A 20,987-nucleotide genomic window follows, 5' to 3' on the forward strand; every position below is an offset into this window, starting at 1 on the left:
AGCAGTTCGAAAACACGTCAAAGTACAAGTAGATAAATAGGTACCACTCCGGCGGGAAGATAAATGGCGTTTCCGTGCACTGCTCTGGTTCGCCAGAAGCGGCTTAGTCCTGCTGGCCACATGACCCGGAAGCTGTATGCCGGCTCCCTCGGCCAATAAAGCAAGATGAGCGCCGCAACCCCAGAGTCGGCCACAACTGGACCTAATGGTCAGGGCTCCCTTTGCCTAGAGAAGAGGGAGACAGTATAGATTTAGAACGGCGGTTTGCAGAAGGTCATAGATCAGAGGCTGCAGAGGGGAGCAGCTGGGAAATGTTGGGAGAGGAGCAGGAGGAAGAAGGGCCAGGGGAGAGACAGCTGACAGCATCCCCTCTTCTCCCAGAACCCAGCGGGCATGGAAAGGAGGAGAACAGAAAGCTCAGAGGCAGAAGGCAGAGATCAGCCAACATAGGGAAGACGTGTAATAGGAGAGGCGGAAGGGGTGGGGGTTTACTTGGAGCAATGCCATCATTGCAAGAGAGGCACTTTTCAAAGCCCCTCTCTGTGAATATTGAATAAAAGACTTGCTAAGAACTCTCCTTGTTTATCTATTTCTTGGCCAGCCACCCTGGGAGCGACTGGATTCCCGGAAGCCTGACACATACCAGCCGTTTCTTCTCCAAAAGCGTTTCCATTAGGGGTTGACTTTTGGGGGGCGTGCTTTGTCAGTTTGCCATTGAACCTGCCAGGTCCGCTCAGCCCCCAATGGCTAGCTCATCAACTGTGGGACTCACTTCCTCTTGTGCCCGGATCCTGCTTGCGGGTTCCGCATAAAGGCGGAGCCTCCGATTGCCACCAAAATGCCGGGACCTTCACGAAAGGAATCACTGCTTCTCACTTTGTCCTTCAGAGTCCCGGATTTCCAAATAGCTTTCTGCTACAAGTGACCTTGGAGTCGTTTCCTTATAGCAATCAAACAATTTCAATGCAAACCATAAAATACAATTATTGGCTCTTGAAGCAGCACACATCAATAAAAACCGGGTGGGTGAGTGGGACGGGGGCGGTTCTGCCACCAAGCTTACAAATTACTAAGACACACAGGGAGAAGGGGAGGAGAAGGGAAAGGAAGGCAGTGGAGGGGGATCAGGTCTTCGAAGCCAGAATGAGTTATGGCAATTGACAAAGGAGCTTCCATAGCTCAGTGGCAGAGTGCAATAGGAAGCCCTCAAATTCAGCACCTTGGTAATAATAATAATAATAATAATAATAATAATAATAATAATAATTTATTATTTATACCCCACCCATCTGGCTGGGTTTCCAAAGCCACTCTAGGCAGCTTCCAACAGAACACTAAAATACAATAACCTATTAAACTAATACAATAACCTATTAAACATTAAAAGCTTCCCTAAACATGGCTGTCTTCTAAAAGTCAAAACAAAAAAAATTCCTTCCAGTAGCACCTTAAAGACCAACTAAGTCAGTTCTTGGTATGAGCTTTCGTGTGCATGCACACTTCTTCCGTGTTGGCAGACCAACACGGCTACCTATCTGTTTCTAAAAGTCAGGTAGTTGTTGTTCTCTCTGACATCTGGTGGGAGGGCATTCCACAGGGCAGGTGCCACTACCGAGAAGGCCCTTTGCCTGGTTCCCTGTAACTTGGATTCTTGCAGTGAGGGAACCACCAGAAGGCCCTCAGCACTGGACCTCAGTGTCCAGGCAGAACAATGGGAGTGGAGATGTTCCTTCAGATATACTGGGCTGAGGCTGTTTAGGGCTTTAAAGGTCAGCACCAACACTTTGAATTGTGCTCGGAAACGTACTGGGAGCCAATGTAGGTCTTTCAAGACCGGTGTTATGTGGTCTCGGCGGCCACCCCCAGTCGCCAATCTAGCTGCTGCATTCTGGATTTGTTGTAGTTTCCAGGTCACCTGCAAAGGTAGCCCCACATAGAGCACATTGCAGTAGTCCAAGTGGGAGATAACCAGAGCGTGCACCACTTTTGTGAGACAGACAGCGGGCAGGGAGGGTCTCATCCTGCGTACCAGATGTAGCTGGTAGACAGCTGCCCTGCACACAGAATTGACCTGCGCCTCCATGGACAGCTGCGAGTCCAAAATGACTCCCAGGCTGCGCACCTTGCCCTTCAGGGGCACAGTTACTCCATTCAGGACCAGGGAGTCCTCCACACCTGCCCACCCCCTGTCCCCCCAAAACAGTACTTCTGTCTTGTCAGAATTCAGCCTCAATCTGTTAGCCACCACCCATCCTCCAACCGCCTTCAGTTACTCACACAGGACCTTCACCGCCTTCACTGGTTCCGATTTGAAAGAGAGGTAGACGTTATTGGCTAGCTGAGATATGGCAAGGAGAACGGAACAGAATATTTTGGCAAGGTTGAAATAAGAACGTACAAAGAGCCTGCAGGATCAGGCCAATGGCCCATCTAGTCCAGCATCCTGTTCTCGCAGGGGCTGACCAGTGGGGAACTGGGAAGCTGGAGCTGAGCAATCTAAGCTCCTGTGGTTTGCAGCAACAGGCATTCAGAAGCATCGCTGCCGCTGACAGTGTAGGCAGAGCGCAGCCGTCCTGGCTAGTCATCATTGATTGCCCTCCCCCCCAGGAACTTGGCTAATGCTCTTTTAAAGCCACCCAAGTAAACTGCCTATGCTTACCTCGGGATCACATTCATCCAGTGCTATACCAACTGCACTGGCTCCCGGTGGTGTACAGGATCAGGTTTAAGGTGCTGGTTTTGATCTTTAAAGCCCTATGCGGCCTAGGACCCTTGTACCTACGGGACTGCCTCTCCTGGTATGCCCCACGGAGGACCTTAAGGTCCACAAATGACAACATTTTGGAGGTCCCAGGTCTCAAGGTGGTTAGACTGGTCTCAACTAGGGCTAGGGCCTTTTCAGTACTGGCCCCGACTTGGTGGAACGCTCTGATCCAAGAGACTAGGGCCTTGTGGGACTTGACATCTTTCTGCAGGGCCTGCAAGACAGAGCTGTTCCATCTGGCCTTCGGCTTGGACGCAGTCAGACCCTTATGTTTTTCCTCCCCTTATGGCCTTGATTTATGGGCTACTTTTAAAATTAGATTGCATTTTAAATTGCATTTTAAACCTGTATTTTAAATTGCTCCCCCCCCATTATGTTTTTACTGTAATTTTTACTGTTGTTAGCCTGCTCGGCTGGGGAGGGCGGGGTATAAATAAATTTTATTATTACAGCATCTTAAAAAGCAGAGACATCACTTTGCCAACAAAGGCCTGTATTGTTAAAGCTATGGTTTTCCCAGTGGTGACGTATGGAAGTGAGAGCTGGACCATAAAGAAGGCTGATCACCGAAGAATGGATGCTTTTGAATTACGGTGCTGGAGGAGACTCTTGAGAGTCCCATGGACTGCAAAAAGATCAAACCTATCTATTCTGAAGGAAATCAGTGCTCACTGGAAGGACAGATCCTGAAGCTGAGGCTCCAAGACTTTGGCCACCTCATAAGAGAAGAGAAGACTCCCTGGAAAAGACCCTGATGTTGGGAAAGATGGAGGGCACAAGGAGAAGGGGATGACAGAGGACGAGATGGTGGGACAGTGTTCTCAAAGCTACCAGCATGAGTTTGACCAAACTGCAGGAGGCAGTGGAAGACAGGAGTGCTTGGCATGCTCTGGTCCATGGGGTCACAAAGAATTGAACACGACTAAATGACTAAACAACAACAACAACATTATTACTATTGTAGTCTAACTATTCACTGCATGAAGAAGCCCTTTATTCCTTGTCCTGTCCAAGGTTTGACTCAGCACTTGGTTTTTAATAAGGACACGAGACTGGGAATCAAAGGCTGGCAGAGAAAGAGAGAGAGAGAGATGTCCTATGGAAATGTAGTTTCCTTGGCACAGTGCCTGTGTGACTTTCGCTTGCCGCTGCCCCTTCCTGGGTCATTAACCCCGGAGTGGCATGTTTACTGGTGCCGCGGCCTCTCTGTCAATGAACTTGCTGGCGTACAAATGCCAGGGAAGAACCGGAGAAGAGAGGGATGTGAGTCAGTCAAAACGCAGCCTTGAGCAGCGGGACTCTGACCTCGCTTTGCAAACACAGCCGCAGGAGAGGCTATGCTGGGGCTTGGGATCAGAAGGAGTCGGCTGCTTGCCTGATCCACGATTGACAGGACCCCCGGAGGAAGATCCCCATATGGAAGGAACCATGGAGTCTTTGGACCTCGTGGAAGACCCACGGTAAGCAACCAGGGACCTTGTTCTATGTGGAGCCGCTTTTGGGTTCCAGACCCTCCAAGTGTCCCTTTTTTCCAGTGCCAGTCCTGCATTTACAGAAGCCGATTTGATCCCGGAATGTCCCGCTTTTCCTTAGGACATCTCTGTTTTCATCAGAGAAATGTTGGAGAGTATGGAGTTATGCGACTCCCCCCAAGCTAAGGAGATAAGGAACTATACAACCTTTACAAGACATTTGCAGGCAGGCCTGTATAGGGAAGTATTTTTTAATGTTCAGTGTTTTATTATGTTTTTATATATGCTGGAAGCTGACCAGAAAAGCTGGGGCAATCCAGTCAGATGGGTGGAGTATTATTATTATTAAATAGGATGTCCCTATTTTCATTGGAAAAATATTGGAGGGTATGGCTATTCCATCCATGATGATGCCTGGAGTTTTGAGGTGCATTGGTCAAGAATGGGGGCAAGGAAGGTCTCATTTGAGAGGGGTCTGTACACACAGGCTTGGCCCCAGAACCTGTTCCTTGGACGCAGACAATATCTGAAGTTACTGCTAGGTCTGTCAACCAGCAACCTAATTTGTAGCCCATTAATCATCTGTCTCTGACAAAATGTTGGTCAGCTCATCAGTTAAATATTTTCAGGGGTAGTTTCCTCTGTGTCTAAAACCTTGTGATCTCTCCAAGATGCTGAAAGAAGCACGAGATAAATCATGACAAATTGAATCAGGGAAGGTTACTGCTCTCAGAATGAAAAGCAAACCAGTGTGCCCATAATTTTTGTCCCTCTGTTTAAAGCGGTCCCAACTGCAGAGGCAGAGCAGGGCTATCCTGGCTGGTAGCCCCCAATAACCCTCCCCTCCATAAATTCATCTAATCCTCCCTTAAAGCCATCTAAGTCGGTGACCCTCACTCCCTCCTGTGGCAGTGAGTTCCATAGTTTGTGCTGCATGAAGGACTTCATTTTATCTGTCCTGAATCTTCCAACATTCAGTGTCCTTGGATGTCCACAAAATCTAGTATTATGAGAGAAGGAGAAAAAAAATTCTCTGCCCACTTTCTGTATGTCAGGCATCATTTCATAAACTTCTATCATGTCACCTGTTCCTGACATTTCTCAAAACTGAAAAGTCCCAAATGCTGCATGGGAAGTCTCTCCATTCCCCTGATGATTTTGGTGGCCCTTTTCTGAACCTTTACCAACCCTATAATATCCTTTTTGGGGTGAGGCAACCAGAATTGTACACAGTATTCCACCATAGATTTGTAGAACATTGTTATGTTATCGGCAGTTTTGCTTTCATTTTCTTCCCCAATGACACCCAGCATGCAATTTTCCTTCTCCACTCATTCATGCTACTTGAATAATAAAGCAAGAGCAATGGTGTGCATGCACAGAGCACATAAAATGATAATATCGCTTTTTTGTTTTTTCTAGTGGGTGGGAAGCTTTTAATGTTTGGTGGATTACTGTATTTTAATATTTAATATTTTGTTGGCTGGGGAAGCCCAGCCGGATGGGCGGGGTATAAATAATAAATTATTAATAATAATGAACCAGCCTCTGAACGTTACCTGGCAAAGGCATCTCAGTGCTGCTCTGGGGCTTGTTGGAGAGGAGCAAAGTCCCTTATCTCACGGCAAGAGGGGGGTTCTTTCATCTCCATCACAGGTTTGCTCCTGAACTGGTCCACCTTCTGATCCACAATTTCAGCGTCCCGGTCGCCTGCTTCTCCCACCCACCGACCGCCCTGCAGCTGCTGCAGCGTAAGTTGGCAAAGCTGGAGAGGTTTGAACCTACGAAGGAGAGAAGGGAAACATTGGCTCCCTTTGCTTTGCGGCAAAGGGCTGAAATATTGGAGAGCTGCTGGCAGTCTGTGTAGACAGCACTGAGTTAGTTGGACCCAATGGTCTGACTGAGCTCAGAACAATGAGGACTGGAATCTTGTTCTGTTTTTAAGGGTAGGGTTGTAGCTTAGTGAAGAAGCATCTCCCAGGCTCAATTTTTGTCATCTCCAGATAGGCTGGGAAAGACTCCCTTGACTGATACCCGGAAAGACACTGCCAGCCAGTGCGGACATATTGAGGTAGATGGAGCAATGGTTTGTCTCGATAAAGTGTGGTTCAGGTCTGTCAAAGAGTCAAGTTCTTTGCCTGCAAAGGCAGAGAGCATCCCTAGAAGCTCAGATGGGCAGAGGGGGCCCTTTTGCCACTTGGATCCTTGGGCGATTTTCTGGGGACTGCATGACAGAAGTGGGCGGAACCAGAGACAAACAAGAGCGACAGGTGTCACTCACACTTCCATAAGGTCAGAGGCTCCTAGAGATGCTCACACCTCTTTGATCTGGCCTGGGAGGGGTGGAGACTGGGAAGCATGTTGACAGGCAGACAGAGAATCTTGCAGGGTTGCATTTGGCCCATGGCCTGAAGTCACCGACCTCTGTCTTAACTGGACATTAACCCACAGTCTGTGCCACCCCCAGGCCACCCCCAGTTGTGCCACCAATGCCCCACTTTCCCATCAGAGGATCAGGCCACAGGGCCAGGGCAAGGTGGGCTCCCCAGACTTTGCCATGGTTGGGTCCTGATCCTCCCAGGACCCAACTCCGGAAAGAATTAGGGTGTCAGGAAAGGTCTACTACAGGGGTCGCAATCTGTTTCAGCAGGGGGCTGGGTCCACTGTCCCTCAGACCTTGTGGGGGCCCGGACTATATTTTTTTTTTGGGGGGGGGGGGAATGAATGAATTCCTATGCCCCACAAATAACCCAGAGATATTTAAATAAAAGGGCACATTCTACTCATGTAAAAACATGCTGATTTCCGCACCATCCGCAGGCTGGATTGAGAAGACGATTGGGCCGGATCCAGCCCCCGGGCTTTAGTTTGCCTACCCATGGTCTACTACCTAATGGGCCAGGCGTGGGGGATATTTGCAGAAAGAAACCTATAAATGGCAAGTGACTGCAATTGGGGGGGGGGGATTTTACTATGGCGGAGGTGACAATCATAGAATTGTAGAAATGGAAGGGACCCCAGGGGTCATCGAGTCCAACCCCCTGCAATGCAGGAATCTCAGCTCAATATCCTGGAAGGACTGCATTGCAGGTGTCTGCCTATCCACAAGGACCAGTGCAGCTGGGGGCTGATTTCCTCCTATATACATAAAAATGTACGATGTCGTCACGCTGTGCAGTTTGTGCAATGTGGGGAGCTTGCAGCTGGCCCAGATGGTCTGTGGGACAGAGTTTGGGGGAGTTTTAGAAAGCCCTTCCCTCTGTAAAACACGTCTCCATTGGAAGGAGGGGGGCCCTTGCATAGTGCCTCCCCTCGCCCAGAATTTTAACAGAGCTGAGAGGGTCTTCACAGAGCACTTTAACAAGTTGATGTGTGGAGCTGATAGATGGGGCTTGGGGGTCAGAAGAGAGGGGCTTGTGGAGATCAGGGTGGGCAGAATGGAAAGGGGGTGGTCCGGTGCGGAGGAAGGGCAAAGTGGGAGGAGGGGTTGGTGAGCGGAATGCGTTTGAGCAGCAGGCCCCAGTTAAAACGACAGAACTGGAAGGGACCACGCGTGTCATCTAGTCCAGCGGTTCTCAACCTGTGGGTCCCCAGATGTTGTTGGACTACAACTTCCATCATCCCTGAGCTCTGGCCTTGCTGTTGTTGTTTAGTCGTTTAGTCGTGTCCGCCTCTTTGTGACCTCCTGGATCAGAGCACGCCAGGCACTTCTGTCTTCCACTGCCTCCCGCAGTTTAGTCAAACTCATGCTGGTCGCTTCGAGAACACTGTCCAGCCATCTCGTCCTCTGTCATCCCCTTCTCCTTGTGCCTCCATCTTTCCCAACATCAGGGTCTTTTCCAGGGAGTCTTCTCTTCTTCTGAGGTGGCCAAAGTCTTGGAGCCTCAGCTTCAGGATCTGTCCTTCCCGTGAGCTCTCAGGGCTGATTTCCTTCAGAATGGAGAGGTTTGATCTTCTTGCAGTCCATGGGACTCTCAAGAGTCTCCTCCAGCACCATAACTCAAAAGCATCAATTCTTCAATGATCAGCCTTCTTTATGGTCCAGCTCTCACTTCCATACATCACTGGCCTTGCTAGCTAGGGGTGATGGGAGTTGTAGTTCAGCAACATCTGGGGACCCACAGGTTGAGAAAGGCTGATCTACCCCAACCCCCTGCAATGTAGGACTCTTTTGCTCAACGTGATGTTTGAACCCGTGACTCGTGAGTCTCATGATCTACCTAGAGATGTTTCTGAAGAGCTCCCACAAACATTGGCTCACTGTTCCTCGCAGACCTGAACCTCGTGGACCTTGCCATCACTGGCATGGCGACCTTCCTGACGCTGCTGTCAGTCATCATCTTCGTGGAAGACGCCCTATATCTCTCTAGAAAGGTCCGCTGCTTCGTCAAGATGAAAACCCTCATCTGGAGCAGCTCTGCGCCCACCGTAAGTGCCCGTCCCTCGGTTACCTGTCTCTGGTAACTCCCCCTTCTAGACTACTGCAATGACGATCCCTGGGGCTGCCCTTGGTGGCAGCCAGGAATATGCATTTAGTACGCAGAGCAGTCACTGCGGCCGGGACGATTCTGGGCTGGGGAGATCCTGGACCAAAATTAGTGGCGCCTTGGAAGATGGTAGACTCTTATATCTTATATAGGATTATATAAGATCATATTGTACCAACCACACCGTATTAGCAGAACTTGAGTGAACACAAGAAATGCCATTTGTGGAGTAGACGGGAACAATATTAAAGAATATAAAACTGTGCGGAAAAAACGACAGTATAAACAGTACAATGAGAATGATTGGAAGACTCGTTTTGTCAGAAGTCTTTTTTATTTAAGTATTACTTAGGATTTATGCATGTAAACCTGCTATTTCTTCTTTCTTTTTTCTGTATTTTCTTTCTTTTTTCTTAATTGTTTTTTCTTTAATTTTCTTTTTGCAGTATGAGATTGTAAATCCTTTGTAAATCCTTTGTATATGTGTGTAATTTAAATTAGTAAAGATTATTTTTTTTTTTAAAAAAAAAAGGAAGATGGCAGACTCTCCTGGGTTGGGGGTTTTTTAAGCAGGGGTTGGGTGACCACCTGTGAGGGATTCCTTCAGCTGTGATTCCTGCATTGCGGGGGTTGGACTAGATGACCCCTGGGGGTCCCTGCCAACTTTTATGATTCGATGAGTGGGGAGCAGCTGCTGTTGCGCTCAGGTCCTGCTCCTGGGCTTCCCTTTGGTGGCAGTGAGAGCAGGATTCTGCCCCCACTGGACGCCTTGGGTCTGGATCCAATTGCTGCTGCTCCTTTGCATTCTCAGCCTTGCCTCCCTTTCTCTGCCAGGTGATCTCGGTGTTCTGCTGTTTCGGGCTCTGGGTTCCCCGCTCCCTGAATGTGGTGGAGATGGCCATTGGCGCGTGAGTACCTCCCTGGGAGACCCTCCCATTCCACCCAAATTTTAATTTGACAAAATTTGAATTCCACCGGATAGTGACAGGCCAGAACAATAGCCCTGTTCTTAACTTCTTTTGCTGAAACTTTACATCATCTCCCAGGCATTTGACAGATCGTGATGACTGGCTGGATGATACGGTTTCCACCGAATGTGGTTTTTTGCTGTTTTACTGTGTCTGTTCTATGGGTTTTTGGATTGAGTTTTATCGCAATGTTTTGTAAAGCCCCAATCTCCAAGTGGAGAGAGACTCTAGGGGTTCCTAGCACTTACCTGGGTCTCCATTTCCTTGCAATGAAGGAAGACTGTGCTGCCCAAAGGATATATGGCTTTATTGGCACGTATACCTCCATGATGACTGCAGATGGTGACAGCAGCCATGGAATTAAAAGACGCCTGCTTCTTGGGAGAAAAGCAATGACAAACCTAGACAGCATCTTTAAAAGCAGAGACATCACCTTGCCAACAAAGGTCCGTATAGTTAAAGCTATGGTTTTCCCAGTAGTGATGTATGGAAGTGAGAGCTGGACCATAAAGAAGGCTGATCACTGAAGAATTGATGCTTTTGAATTCTGGTGCTGGAGGAGACTCTTGAGAGTCCCATGGACTGCAAGAAGATCAAACCTATCCATTCTGAAGGAAATCAGCCCTGAGTGCTCACTGGAAGGACAGATCCTGCAGCTGAGGCTCCAAGATTTGGCCACCTCCGGAGAAGAGAAGACTCCCTGGAAAAGACCCTGGTGTTGGGAAAGATGGAGGGCACAAGGAGAAGGGGACGACAGAGGCCGAGATGGTTGGATTGTTCTCGAAGATACCAGTTTGACTAAACTGCGGGAGGCAGTGGAAGACAGGAGGGCTTGGCGTGCTCTGGTCCAGGGGGTCACGAAGAGGCGGACACGACTAAACAACTAAACAACAACAACATACGTACGATGCAGGGGCTCACAGCACCAACACCCCAACGGATCTTGCTTCTCTGTTCAGTTTCTGGAGAAGCCCCAAAGTCCAGCACACAGCATGCAGGTCTCTGTGTCTCCTGCTTCCAGCCGGCCTCCATCTCAATCAAACACAACACTGGCTGTTATTCTCCTTCCTACGTAGCAGCTAAGTGAGGCAGGTGCCCTTCAAGGTCCATCCATTCGCTTCTATGGCACAGGGCATCTTCTTTGGTTGTGCCAGCTTGTGGTTTTTAACTAGCTGCCAAAAGTATTATCTTGACAAAGGAACTAGTTTGGCAAACTTCCCCTTGTACATTCTAACCTCGCCAATACAGGATCCCAGGTTTGGAAGGGGACCCCTGGGTATCATCCAGACTGACCCCGCAAACTTTTTCCATTCCCCACCTTTTGCCTTTAGGGACGTGGGTGGCGCTGTGGTCTAAACCACAGAGCCTAGGACCTGCCGATCAGAAGATCGGCGGTTCGAATCCCCGCAACGGGGTGAGCTCCCGTTGCTCAGTCCCTGCTCCTGCCAACCTAGCAGTTCGAAAGGACGTCAAAGTGCAAGTAGATAAATAGGTACCGCTCCGGCGGGAAGGTAAACAGCATTTCCGTGTGCTGCTCTGGTTCGCCAGAAGCGGCTTAGTCATGCTGGCCACATGACCCGGAAGCTGTACGCTGGCTCCCTCAGCCAGTAAAGCGAGATGAGCACCGCAACCCCAGAGTCGGCCACAACTGGACCTAATGGTCAGGGGTCCCTTTACCTTTACTTTACCTTTTGCCTTAAAAAAAATTGTTTTTTTGTTCTTAAGCGACTAATAATATAAACAGAGCAATAAATGCAATTATTAACATGGCTTTCGCTGTTCCTCTTCCAGGTACTTTGCCGTCTGCTTCTACTTGCTGATGCTGATCATGGTGGAAGGTTTTGGGGGCACGGAGGCTGTGCTCAAGGCCTTGAAGGACACCCCAATGGTGATCAGCACGGGGCCCTGCTGCTGCTGCTGCCCCTGCTGCCCTCGCATCACTATGAGCAAGTGAGTGGAAGGTTCCCAGGTCCCACTTATGGGGCCTTTGGGTCTGATCCTGCAGCCACGATCCCCACCCCTGCCTGCAACGTCTATGTGCTCTTGGGCTCTGGCGCCACCTGCTGTTGGTCCTCCCGCCAGAACATACAATTACAATATAAAAAGCACAACATATGCTCTACCCACTGAGCCGCACAGCCCTCTCCCCAGTGTTGTTTCGGGGTGGGTGGTTTTGGGAGAGGGAGGAATCTCCCTTGCCTCTTCTTCCAACACAGTGAAAGGTTGCTTGAACTTTGACCGGGACGTGGGCCTTTCCTGGGCACAAACACCCGTCTCCTCCTCCTCCCTCCTCTCTCTTAACCGCAGGCGAAAACTGAAGCTGATTATGTTGGGGAGTTTCCAGTATGCCTTCCTCAAGGGAGCCTGCATCTTCCTGGGGCTCGTTCTGACCACAGAGGGCCTGTACGACACCTCTGAGGTAAGTCCCAGCACCTGCAGCCGCCTTGCCCTCCAAGATTTAGATGAAGTCGGAAACGGACCTCGTGAGGTCCTCCAGCCCACCCCAGGTGCAATGAAGGAATTGTTGCTTGATACACCCGCCCCTTCTCCCTCGTGCGCCTATGAAACTTCTCCTAAGACACAACCAGGCACACGCTCATACCCAGCAGCGGATCTCCCCCTGTTCACCCAGCAGTGGTCCCGCCTGGAACAGGCCACAAATTTCCGCTGACTGCACCATGCTGCTTCCCAGCTGGCCGGCTAGATGACTCTGGGGAGCCCAAGAGGAAGGCATGAAGGCAAAACAGCCCCTCACACTATTGCTCCTCAGCAGATGTCACATGGGGAAGCCCAGCGGGGTAGAAGTAATAATAATAATACTCTCCCTGCACATGGAGGCTCCACTCAGCCACGACGGTTAAATGACCATCTGTCGTGGATGCGCAAGATGCCTGCATTGCAGGGAAGGTTGACTATCGATGACCCTCGGGTCCTTTACAACTCTATGATTCTACAGCCATTTCTTTGGTTCTATTATCCTCCTTTTATTTATTTATTTTATATCATTTTTTTCATTTGATTAAAATATATATATAAACATGCAACAACAACAACAAAACAATTCAAGATCCAAATTTTGAGATTACTCTGAATATCCTGACTTCCATCCCCCCCTCCCTTCCATGGGTCCTAGTGATAATATTTACAACTGCATATCAACACTATCCAGATTTTATCCTTCCAAATTATCCATACATTCCGTTAATTTATAAGTGTGGTTCAAATCCTGCTCATGTTTTAACCTGCTTACAATGGTCTTGTAAATAAATTGTAAACTTTTCCCATTGTTTTTAAAAAGTTCTTGTCCTCTTGATTTCTGAGCTTCCCAGTTAATTTTGCCATTTCAGCGTAGTCCATCAACTTGGTTTGCCATTCTTCTCTGGCCGGGGTTATTTCTTCCTTCCATTTCTGGGCTAGAAGCATCCGTGTGGCTGTTGTCGCATACATAAACGTATTATCCTCCTTTTAAAGCCATCTAAGCCACTGTAGAGGGACGCGGGTGGCGCTGTGGATTAAACCTCAGCGCCTAGGGCTTGCCGATCGCATGGTCGGCGGTTTGAATCCCCGTGGTGGGGTCAGTTCCTGTCTTTCGGTCCCAGCTCCTGCCCACCTAGCAGTTCAAAAGCACCCCCAAGTGCAAGTAGATAAATAGGTACCGCTTTATAGCGGGAAGGTAAACGGCGTTTCCGTGTGCTGCACTGGTGCTGGCTCGCCAGAGCAGCTTCGTCACGCTGGCCACGTGACCCGGAAGTGTCTCTGGACAGCGCTGGCCCCCGGCCTCTTAAGTGAGATGGCCGCACAACCCTAGAGTCGGACACGACTGGCCCGTACGGGCAGGAGTACCTTTACCTTTACCTTTAAGCCACTGTAGGGACACGGGTGGTGCTGTGGGTTAAACCACAGAGCCTAGGGCTTGCCGATCAGAAGGTTGGCGGTTCGAATCCCCGTGACGGAGTGAGCTCCCGTTGCTCGGTCCCTGCTCCTGCCAACCTAGCAGTTCGAAAGCACCTCAAAGTGCAAGTAGATAAATAGGTACCGCTCCGGCGGGAAGGTAAACGGCGTTTCCGTGCGCTGCTCTGGTTCGCCAAAAGCGGCTTAGTCATGCTGGCCACATGACCCGGAAGCTGTACGCTGGCTCCCTCGGCCAGTAAAGCGAGATGAGCGCCGCAACCCCAGAGTTGGCCGTGACTGGACCTAACAGTCAGGGGTCCCTTTACCTTTACCTTTAAGCCACTGTAGCAGCAGATTCCACGCCTGCATTTCACACTCCCTTTGGAACTTTTCAGTTTTGAGAAATGCGAGGAATAGGTGTTTATGAAATGATGCTTGACCTGCAGAAAGTGGGGAGAGAAGAGTCGTCTCCCCCCATAATACTGGAAGTCTTGGACATGCAAGGAAGGCTGGGAGATTCAGGACAGATTAAAGGAAAGACTTTTTCAGGCAGCATGTAGTTAAACTATGGAACTCCCTGCTGTAGCATTTCAAAAGCAAGGAAGGATTGGACTCTGATTAATAAAATACACACGAGGCTTGACCGGCAAGACTCGGGGAGGAGTGCCAATAATAATAATCCTGTCCACCCCTCGACCCAGGTCGTTTTATTCACAAAAGAACTTTTGAAACAGTGTTCGTAAGAACCAATCAGATTTCCTCTGAGCATTTCAAAACCCCCACGTGGGACAGGGGCAGATCAGAAGAAATTCTTTTAACTACAAAGAAACTACCATATTTTTCGCTCTATAAGACGCACCAGACCACAAAACGCACCTCGTTTTTGGAGGAGGAAAACAAGAAAAAATATATTCTGAATCTCAGAAGCCAGACCAGCAAGAGGGATCGCTGTGCAGCGAAAGCAGCAATCCCTCTTGCTGTTCTGGCTTCTGGGATAGCTGCGCAGCCTGCATTCGCTCCATAAGACACACACACATTTCCCCTTACTTTTTAGGAGGGAAAAAGTGCATCTTATAGAGCAAAAAATACAGTACGGTATTTCCTCCTTGAGCATGCATATGTAGTTCAGAGTAAATAACATAGGAAACAAAGAGGAAGGAGGAATGCTTTTAGCAAAACCCCAGAGGTCATAAACAGGAGAGACAGGATGGCAGTATATACCATTTCCTTGTGAACTCTCTTCCTGGCCCTTAAGACCTATCTAAAGATTAAACTCCATCAAAGCTACCTTCTATCTTTATGTCTCAGGATGCCTAATGAAGCAACTGGCCTGTGTTTAGAACGCTGATACAGTGGTACCTCGGGTTACATACGCTGCAGGTTCCATACGCTTCAGGTTACAGACTCCGCTAACCCAGAAATGGTGCTTCAGGTTAATAACTTTGCTTCAGGATGAGAACAGAAATCGTGCTCTGGCGGTGCAGCAGCAGCAGGAGGCCCCATTAGCTAAAGTGGTGCTTCAGGTTAAGAAGAGTTTCAGGTTAAGTACGGACCTCCGGAATGAATTGAGCACTTAACCCAAGGTACCACTGTACATGCCTGTCAGGCAGAGAGAAAGAAAATGGGCAGTAGAGAAAACGAACAGAGATGCAGAGGCTTGTGGGATTTGATCAGAAATGATTGTCAATGAATCATAGAATCATAGAGTTGGAAGAGACCACAAGGGCCATCGAGTCCAACCCCCTGCCAAGCAGGAAACACCATCAGAGCACTCCTGACATATGGTTGTCAAGCCTCTGCTTAAAGACCTCCAAAGAAGGAGACTCCACCACACTCCTTGGCAGCAAATTCCACTGTCAAACAGCTCTTACTGTCAGGAAGTTCTTCCTAATGTTTAGGTGGAATCTTCTTTCTTGTAGTTTGGATCCATTGCTCCGTGTCAAACCCAGTCAACGCAATGCTTTCATCATGAACACGGTGCCTTGTTCCATATTTCATAATTCCTCCTAGTAATCCCACCTGATCGCTACACCTGCCACAGGAGACAGTGATGGCCACCAACTTGGATGGCTTCAGAAGAGGAAAAGATCAATTCATGGAGGATAAAGTGATCAGTGGCTACCGACCAGGACAACTCTGCTGTGTCTCCATAGCCGGAGGCAGCGATGCTTCTGAATGCCACTTCCTGGAAACCACAGGAGGGGAGAGTGTTGCCCTGGGTTCGAATCCTGCTTGGGGATTTCCAACAAACACCTGGTTGGCCACTTTGAGAACCGGGTGCTGGAGGAGATGGGCCCCTGGCCTGATGCAGCCGGCTTCTCTTACGTTCTCGCCTTCTTGCCTTCTAGATATCAGCCACAAGCGTGGCTCTGTGGATCAACACCTCCCTGGGAGTGTCGACCTTATTTGCTCTGTGGGCAAACGCGGTCCTCTTTCGGCAAGCCAGAGCCCACTTGTCGGAGCAGAACATGGGCTGCAAGTTCGCCTGCTTCCAGGTAACCTCGTCTCTTTCTCTCTCCTCTCAGGTTCACGGTCCTTGCATTAATTTACAAAGTCATGGTCAACTTAGGTCCAGTATATATGTCAGTATATATGAACTGTTATATCCCAGCTCAGTCACTCAGATAATCTGCAGTGTCTGGTCGAGTTGGTGAGGCTCCTTTGATAACAAGGAGAAACCCAGCCCTTAGTGTCATCAGGCCAGTCCTGTGGAACTTACTGCCACTAGAAATTCAGCAGGCGCCTCCGGTTTCACCTTTTAAATGCCTGCTGCAAACTTTTTTTTATTTTGCCAGGCTTATGTAGGCAATTAAGAAGACATATCTCCACAATAGTTAGCTGATTTCTGTTTTTAACTTTTGTCGTCTGGCTTTGTGTACCGTTTATACTTTTAAAATACTTTTAAGTTCTATGATAGTGCAATTAACCATGATTTTTAATGTGCTTTTAGCCTTCTGCATTGTGTCTGCGTCGTTTTAATTTGAGTAAGCCACCTTGAGTAAAAAAAAAAAAAAAGCAGGGTATTAATAAATATAACGCCAATATTGATTGTTGTTGTTATTGAAATTTGTATATCGCTCTTTGTCTGAAGATCTCAGTGCGGTTCACAGAATGAAACCACTCTGATTTATTTTATTTAAAAAAAAATATGAATAGTGATATATATTTATTTATTTAAAAATACATTATAAGCAAACAAGCCGACTTTCCAAATGAGATGCCCAACTCAACCCGGGTGCTGACGCCCCAGAGGCTTCTCCAGCTGCCCCTTCATGCTTCCGGTCCTCATTGTCAGCGCTGCTTCAGAACACTTCCTTCTGTAATTAATCCAGAATGCGGCAGCTAGACTGGTGACTGGGAGTGGCCGCTGGGACCACATAACACTGGTCCTGAGAGATCTGCATTGGCTCCCAGTACATTTCCGAGCACAATTCCAAGTGTTGGTGCTGACCTTTAAAGCCCTAAATGGCCTCAGCCCAGTAGACCTGAAGGAGCGTCTCCTCCCCCATCGTTCTGCCCGGACACTGAGGTCCAGCTCCGAGGGCCTTCTGGTGGTTCCCTTGCTGTGAGAAGCAAAGCTACAGGGAACCAGACAGAGGACCTTCTTTGTAGTGGCACCCTCCCTGTGGAACGCCCTCCCACCAGATGTCAAGGAAATAAACAACTACCTGACATTCAGAAGACATCTGAAGGCAGCCCTGTTCAGGGAAGTTTTTAATATGTAATGCTGTACTGTTTTTAACTCTTGATTATATATATAGTATATATATAGTATATATATATAGTATATATATATAGTATACACACACACACACACACACACACATATATATACATATACATATAAATTATAAAATGTACCACAAAACCTATCACTTATACAGTCTTTTTAGACTTCCATCAGCACCTCTGATGATCCACCGTTTTAACCGCTTCTTATGCATTTCTTAACTTTATATTGCCTTTACATCTCTTAACAGATCATCCTCCCCCTTCTCCATTTTTGCAATACTTCCAATAACACTCCTCACAAAACTTCTTGCAAACCTACAAACGTCGTCTGATCTTCACAAATACTTTTCAAATAGTCCGTAAATTTACTCCAGTCATCCGTGAATTTCTGGTCCCGCCGGTTTCAAATCCTTCCTGTTAGTTTATCTAGTTCTGCATAGTCCATTAACTTCATTCTCCATTCTTCAATCGTCGGTAATTCTTCTTGCTTCCATTTTTGGGCCAGTAATATTCTTGCTGCTGTTGTTGCATATAAAAAGAGCTTACATTCCTTTCTATTTATCACTCCCCACAAAGCCCAGTAAAAATGCTTCTGGTTTCTTTATGAATGTATATTTCAACATTTTTCCCCCATCTCATTATATATCATTTCCCAGAAGCATTTCACCTTTTTACATTCCCACCACATGTGATAAAATGTTCCCTCTTTTTATTTACATTTCCAACATTTATTACTAACTTTATACATTTTCGCCAGGTCCTCCTCATTCTGACGGCGCTGCAGCCCTCCATCTTCAGCACCCTGGGCAATGGCGGCCAAATTGCCTGCTCCCCACCGTTCTCCTCCAGAGTGCGGTCCCAGAGTGAGTGGAAACCCGATATGTTTTTTTGTGGGGGTGTCAAAAAGAAAGGAAGCTCCCTGAGGCTGTGTTGTGGGGTGGTAGCAGTGGCCCTGGAGGAGGAAAATTGGGAAGCGGTTAAGGATAGCTCTCTAAAAGTATCTCGAGGGCTGCCCCACAGAAGAGCGAGCGAGCTTGGTTTCACCAGCTCTGGAGGGTAGGACTCGAACCCATGGCCTCAAATCACGAGAAAGGAGATTCCGACTAAACATCAGGAAGAACTTTATTATGCTTAGAACCATTCCGCAGCGGAAAGGACTTCCTCAGAAGGCAATGAACTCTCTTTTATTGAAGGTTTTTTTTTTTAAAGCAGAGGTCAGGTGGCAAGAGGTCATTTGAGATTCCTGCATTGCAGGGGTTTGGACTGGAGGACCCAGGGAGTCCCTTCCAACTCTACAATTCTAGTGGTGCATGCTTTGGTTATCTCCCGCTTGGACTACTGCAATGCGCTCTGTGTGGGGCTACCTTTGAAGGTGACCCGGAAACTACAATTAATCCAGAATGCAGCAGCTAGACTGGGGACTGGGAGCGGCCGCAGAGACCACATAACACCAGTTCTGAAAGACCTACACTGACTCCCAGTACATTTCTGAGCACAATTCAAAGTGTTGGTGCTGACCTTTAAAGCCCTAAATGGCCTCGGCCCAGTATACCTGAAGGAGCATCTCCACCCCCATCGTTCTGCCTGGACACTGAGGTCCAGCGCCGAGGGTCTTCTGGCGGTTCCCTCATTGCGAGAAGCAAAGCTACAGGGAACCAGGCACCCGCCCTGTGGAACGCCCTCCCATCAGATGTCAAAGAGAAAAATAACCACCAAACCTTTAGAAGACATCTAAAGGCAGCCCTGTATAGGGAGGCTTTTAATGTTTAATAGGTTATTGTATTTTAGTGTTTTGTTGGAAGCCGCCCAGCGTGGCTGGGAGGACCCAGCCAGATGGGCAGGGTATAAATAAATTATTATTATTATTATTATTATTATTATTATTATTAGGGCCTTGCTGCTGCTGGACAAAGAAACCGAGCCTTTAGTATTAGTGGCACGGTCCTGCGGAACGCTCTGCCACTAGACTAGAGAGTCAGCAGTTGCCTTCTCTTTTAATGCCAGGCATCTTCCCGGGCATCCTGCAGCCGGGATGACTGGGGATGTAGTTGAAAACCTCTGGAAGGGACCAGGTGGGCAAAGGCTGCATTTGTGGGAAGCGGAGAAGCCAGTGACCTTCCCCCGGGAAAAGGGCCGCACTCATTCTCCTCCATCTTTGCTTGCAGTGATGCACGCACAGCTCCTGGTCCTGGAAACCTTCGTCATGGCTGTGCTGACCAGGATGTACTACAGGAAGCCGGACGACAAGCCAGGCTGTTGCCCGGCCGGGGGTTTGCCAGAGAGCAAAGCAGAAATCGGCCTCTCGGCTGCCTAGGAACAGGAGTGCCCAGCCGGGCTATCGGAGGCCCCCAATCCTCTTGCCAACATTTGCTCCGGGATTTCAAGAACGCGTGGCCTTCCTTGCAGGGGGAAGGGACAAGGGACTGATTCTGCCTTGGGATGGGCACATGGACATATGACCCTTTGTTCAAGAATGACTTCAGGACAACTGTAATTTGTGCAGCTATTGTAAAAAATGCCCGGGGCACATGGAATAAATCTATTTTATGCTGTATTGGTTATTAATCCCTAGCCCGCTCCTACTATGAAAAGCAATCCCAGAGTGTCTTCTTCTTTGGCGATCCCGAGTAAGATTTTCCATGAACACGCCTTTAAAAGTGAATCCGTAAGTGACTGTGAAGGCCAATTCTGGATCTACGGTGGGTTTCTGGGTGGGAGTTGATCCCAGTGAGGGTTTGCCCAGCGTGCCTTCCTCTTAGCATGTTTCTCCCTTTCGTCCTGAGTTTGAGTGTCTTCAAAATCTATGGCACCTTTGAAGTCCAGTTGGAGCGCTTACAGGCCAGTGTTTCCCACTTATCAGTGCTTATGTTACATTTTTAAAGATTTGCCCTGAGAGCATCTTTAAACCTCTTTTGTTGTCCACCGGTATTTCACTTTCCATTCTTGTGTTGGAAAGAGAGTAGTCGCTTTGGAAGACATCCGCACAACATGACCAGTCCAACGAAGTTGATGTTGAAGAATCACTGCTTCGACACTGGCAATCTTTGCTTCTTCCAGTACACTGGCATTAGTTCGCCTGTCTTCCCGAGTGATGTATAAAATTTTTCAGACACCTGTGTGATTAGAACCCCCTTTTGCATTCTCTGCACTGCTGGTTTTTTTTGGGGACAGGTGATCCTGTCACAGTGTGTCTTTTGGAGTCACAGAATCATAGAGTTGGATAGGACCCTGGGGTCATCTAGTCCAACCCCCTGCAATGCAGGAATCTCCCATTTGAGCGTTTTGTGGTCCTCCTCGCCCTTGTGACCCAACGCTATGGGGACCTGTGGCATGTGCAAATCTGGCATGGCTTGTGAGATGAGAGCTTGGCACCACAATATGGAAGCAGGGAGATGAAAGCTGATTTTTGAAACATTAAGGACAACCCGAAAGTATTTTGGGTAAAATGACATTTATTTGGCTAAACGCATAAGTGGAAGAAAAAAGGAAGAACGCACAAAACAACCCCCATCCCAGGAGCTTGCAATTCACAGAGAACAGGAAACTGGGACACTTAACACTGATTGAAAGAGGCATGGCTAGGAGAGAAAAGTCCATCACCACCAGTCTCTGTGGCTAGAGAGAGCTCTGTTGAGGCAACCAGCTAAAGATTTCTGTTTGGGCGTTTTTATGT

At 48.3% G+C, this 20,987-nt stretch overlaps 1 protein-coding gene across 1 annotated transcript; it reads left to right on the top strand.

Moving 5' to 3' along the window:
* The first annotated feature begins 3,961 nt into the window (after nt 1-3,961).
* SLC51A (solute carrier family 51 member A) lies at nt 3,962-19,868 on the top strand. Its single transcript, XM_083739772.1, has 9 exons — nt 3,962-4,224; nt 5,893-5,987; nt 8,510-8,664; nt 9,558-9,631; nt 11,483-11,641; nt 11,999-12,110; nt 15,931-16,077; nt 18,072-18,177; nt 19,480-19,868. The coding sequence occupies exons 1-9, from the start codon at nt 3,977-3,979 to the stop codon at nt 19,626-19,628; spliced, it is 1,245 nt and encodes a 414-aa protein (XP_083595898.1). The 5' UTR covers nt 3,962-3,976; the 3' UTR covers nt 19,629-19,868.
* Nucleotides 19,869-20,987: the final 1,119 nt, after the last annotated feature.

The sequence above is a fragment of the Podarcis gaigeae genome (assembly GCF_964106915.1).
Source record: "Podarcis gaigeae genome assembly, chromosome: 5".
NCBI lineage: Eukaryota > Metazoa > Chordata > Lepidosauria > Squamata > Lacertidae > Podarcis > Podarcis gaigeae.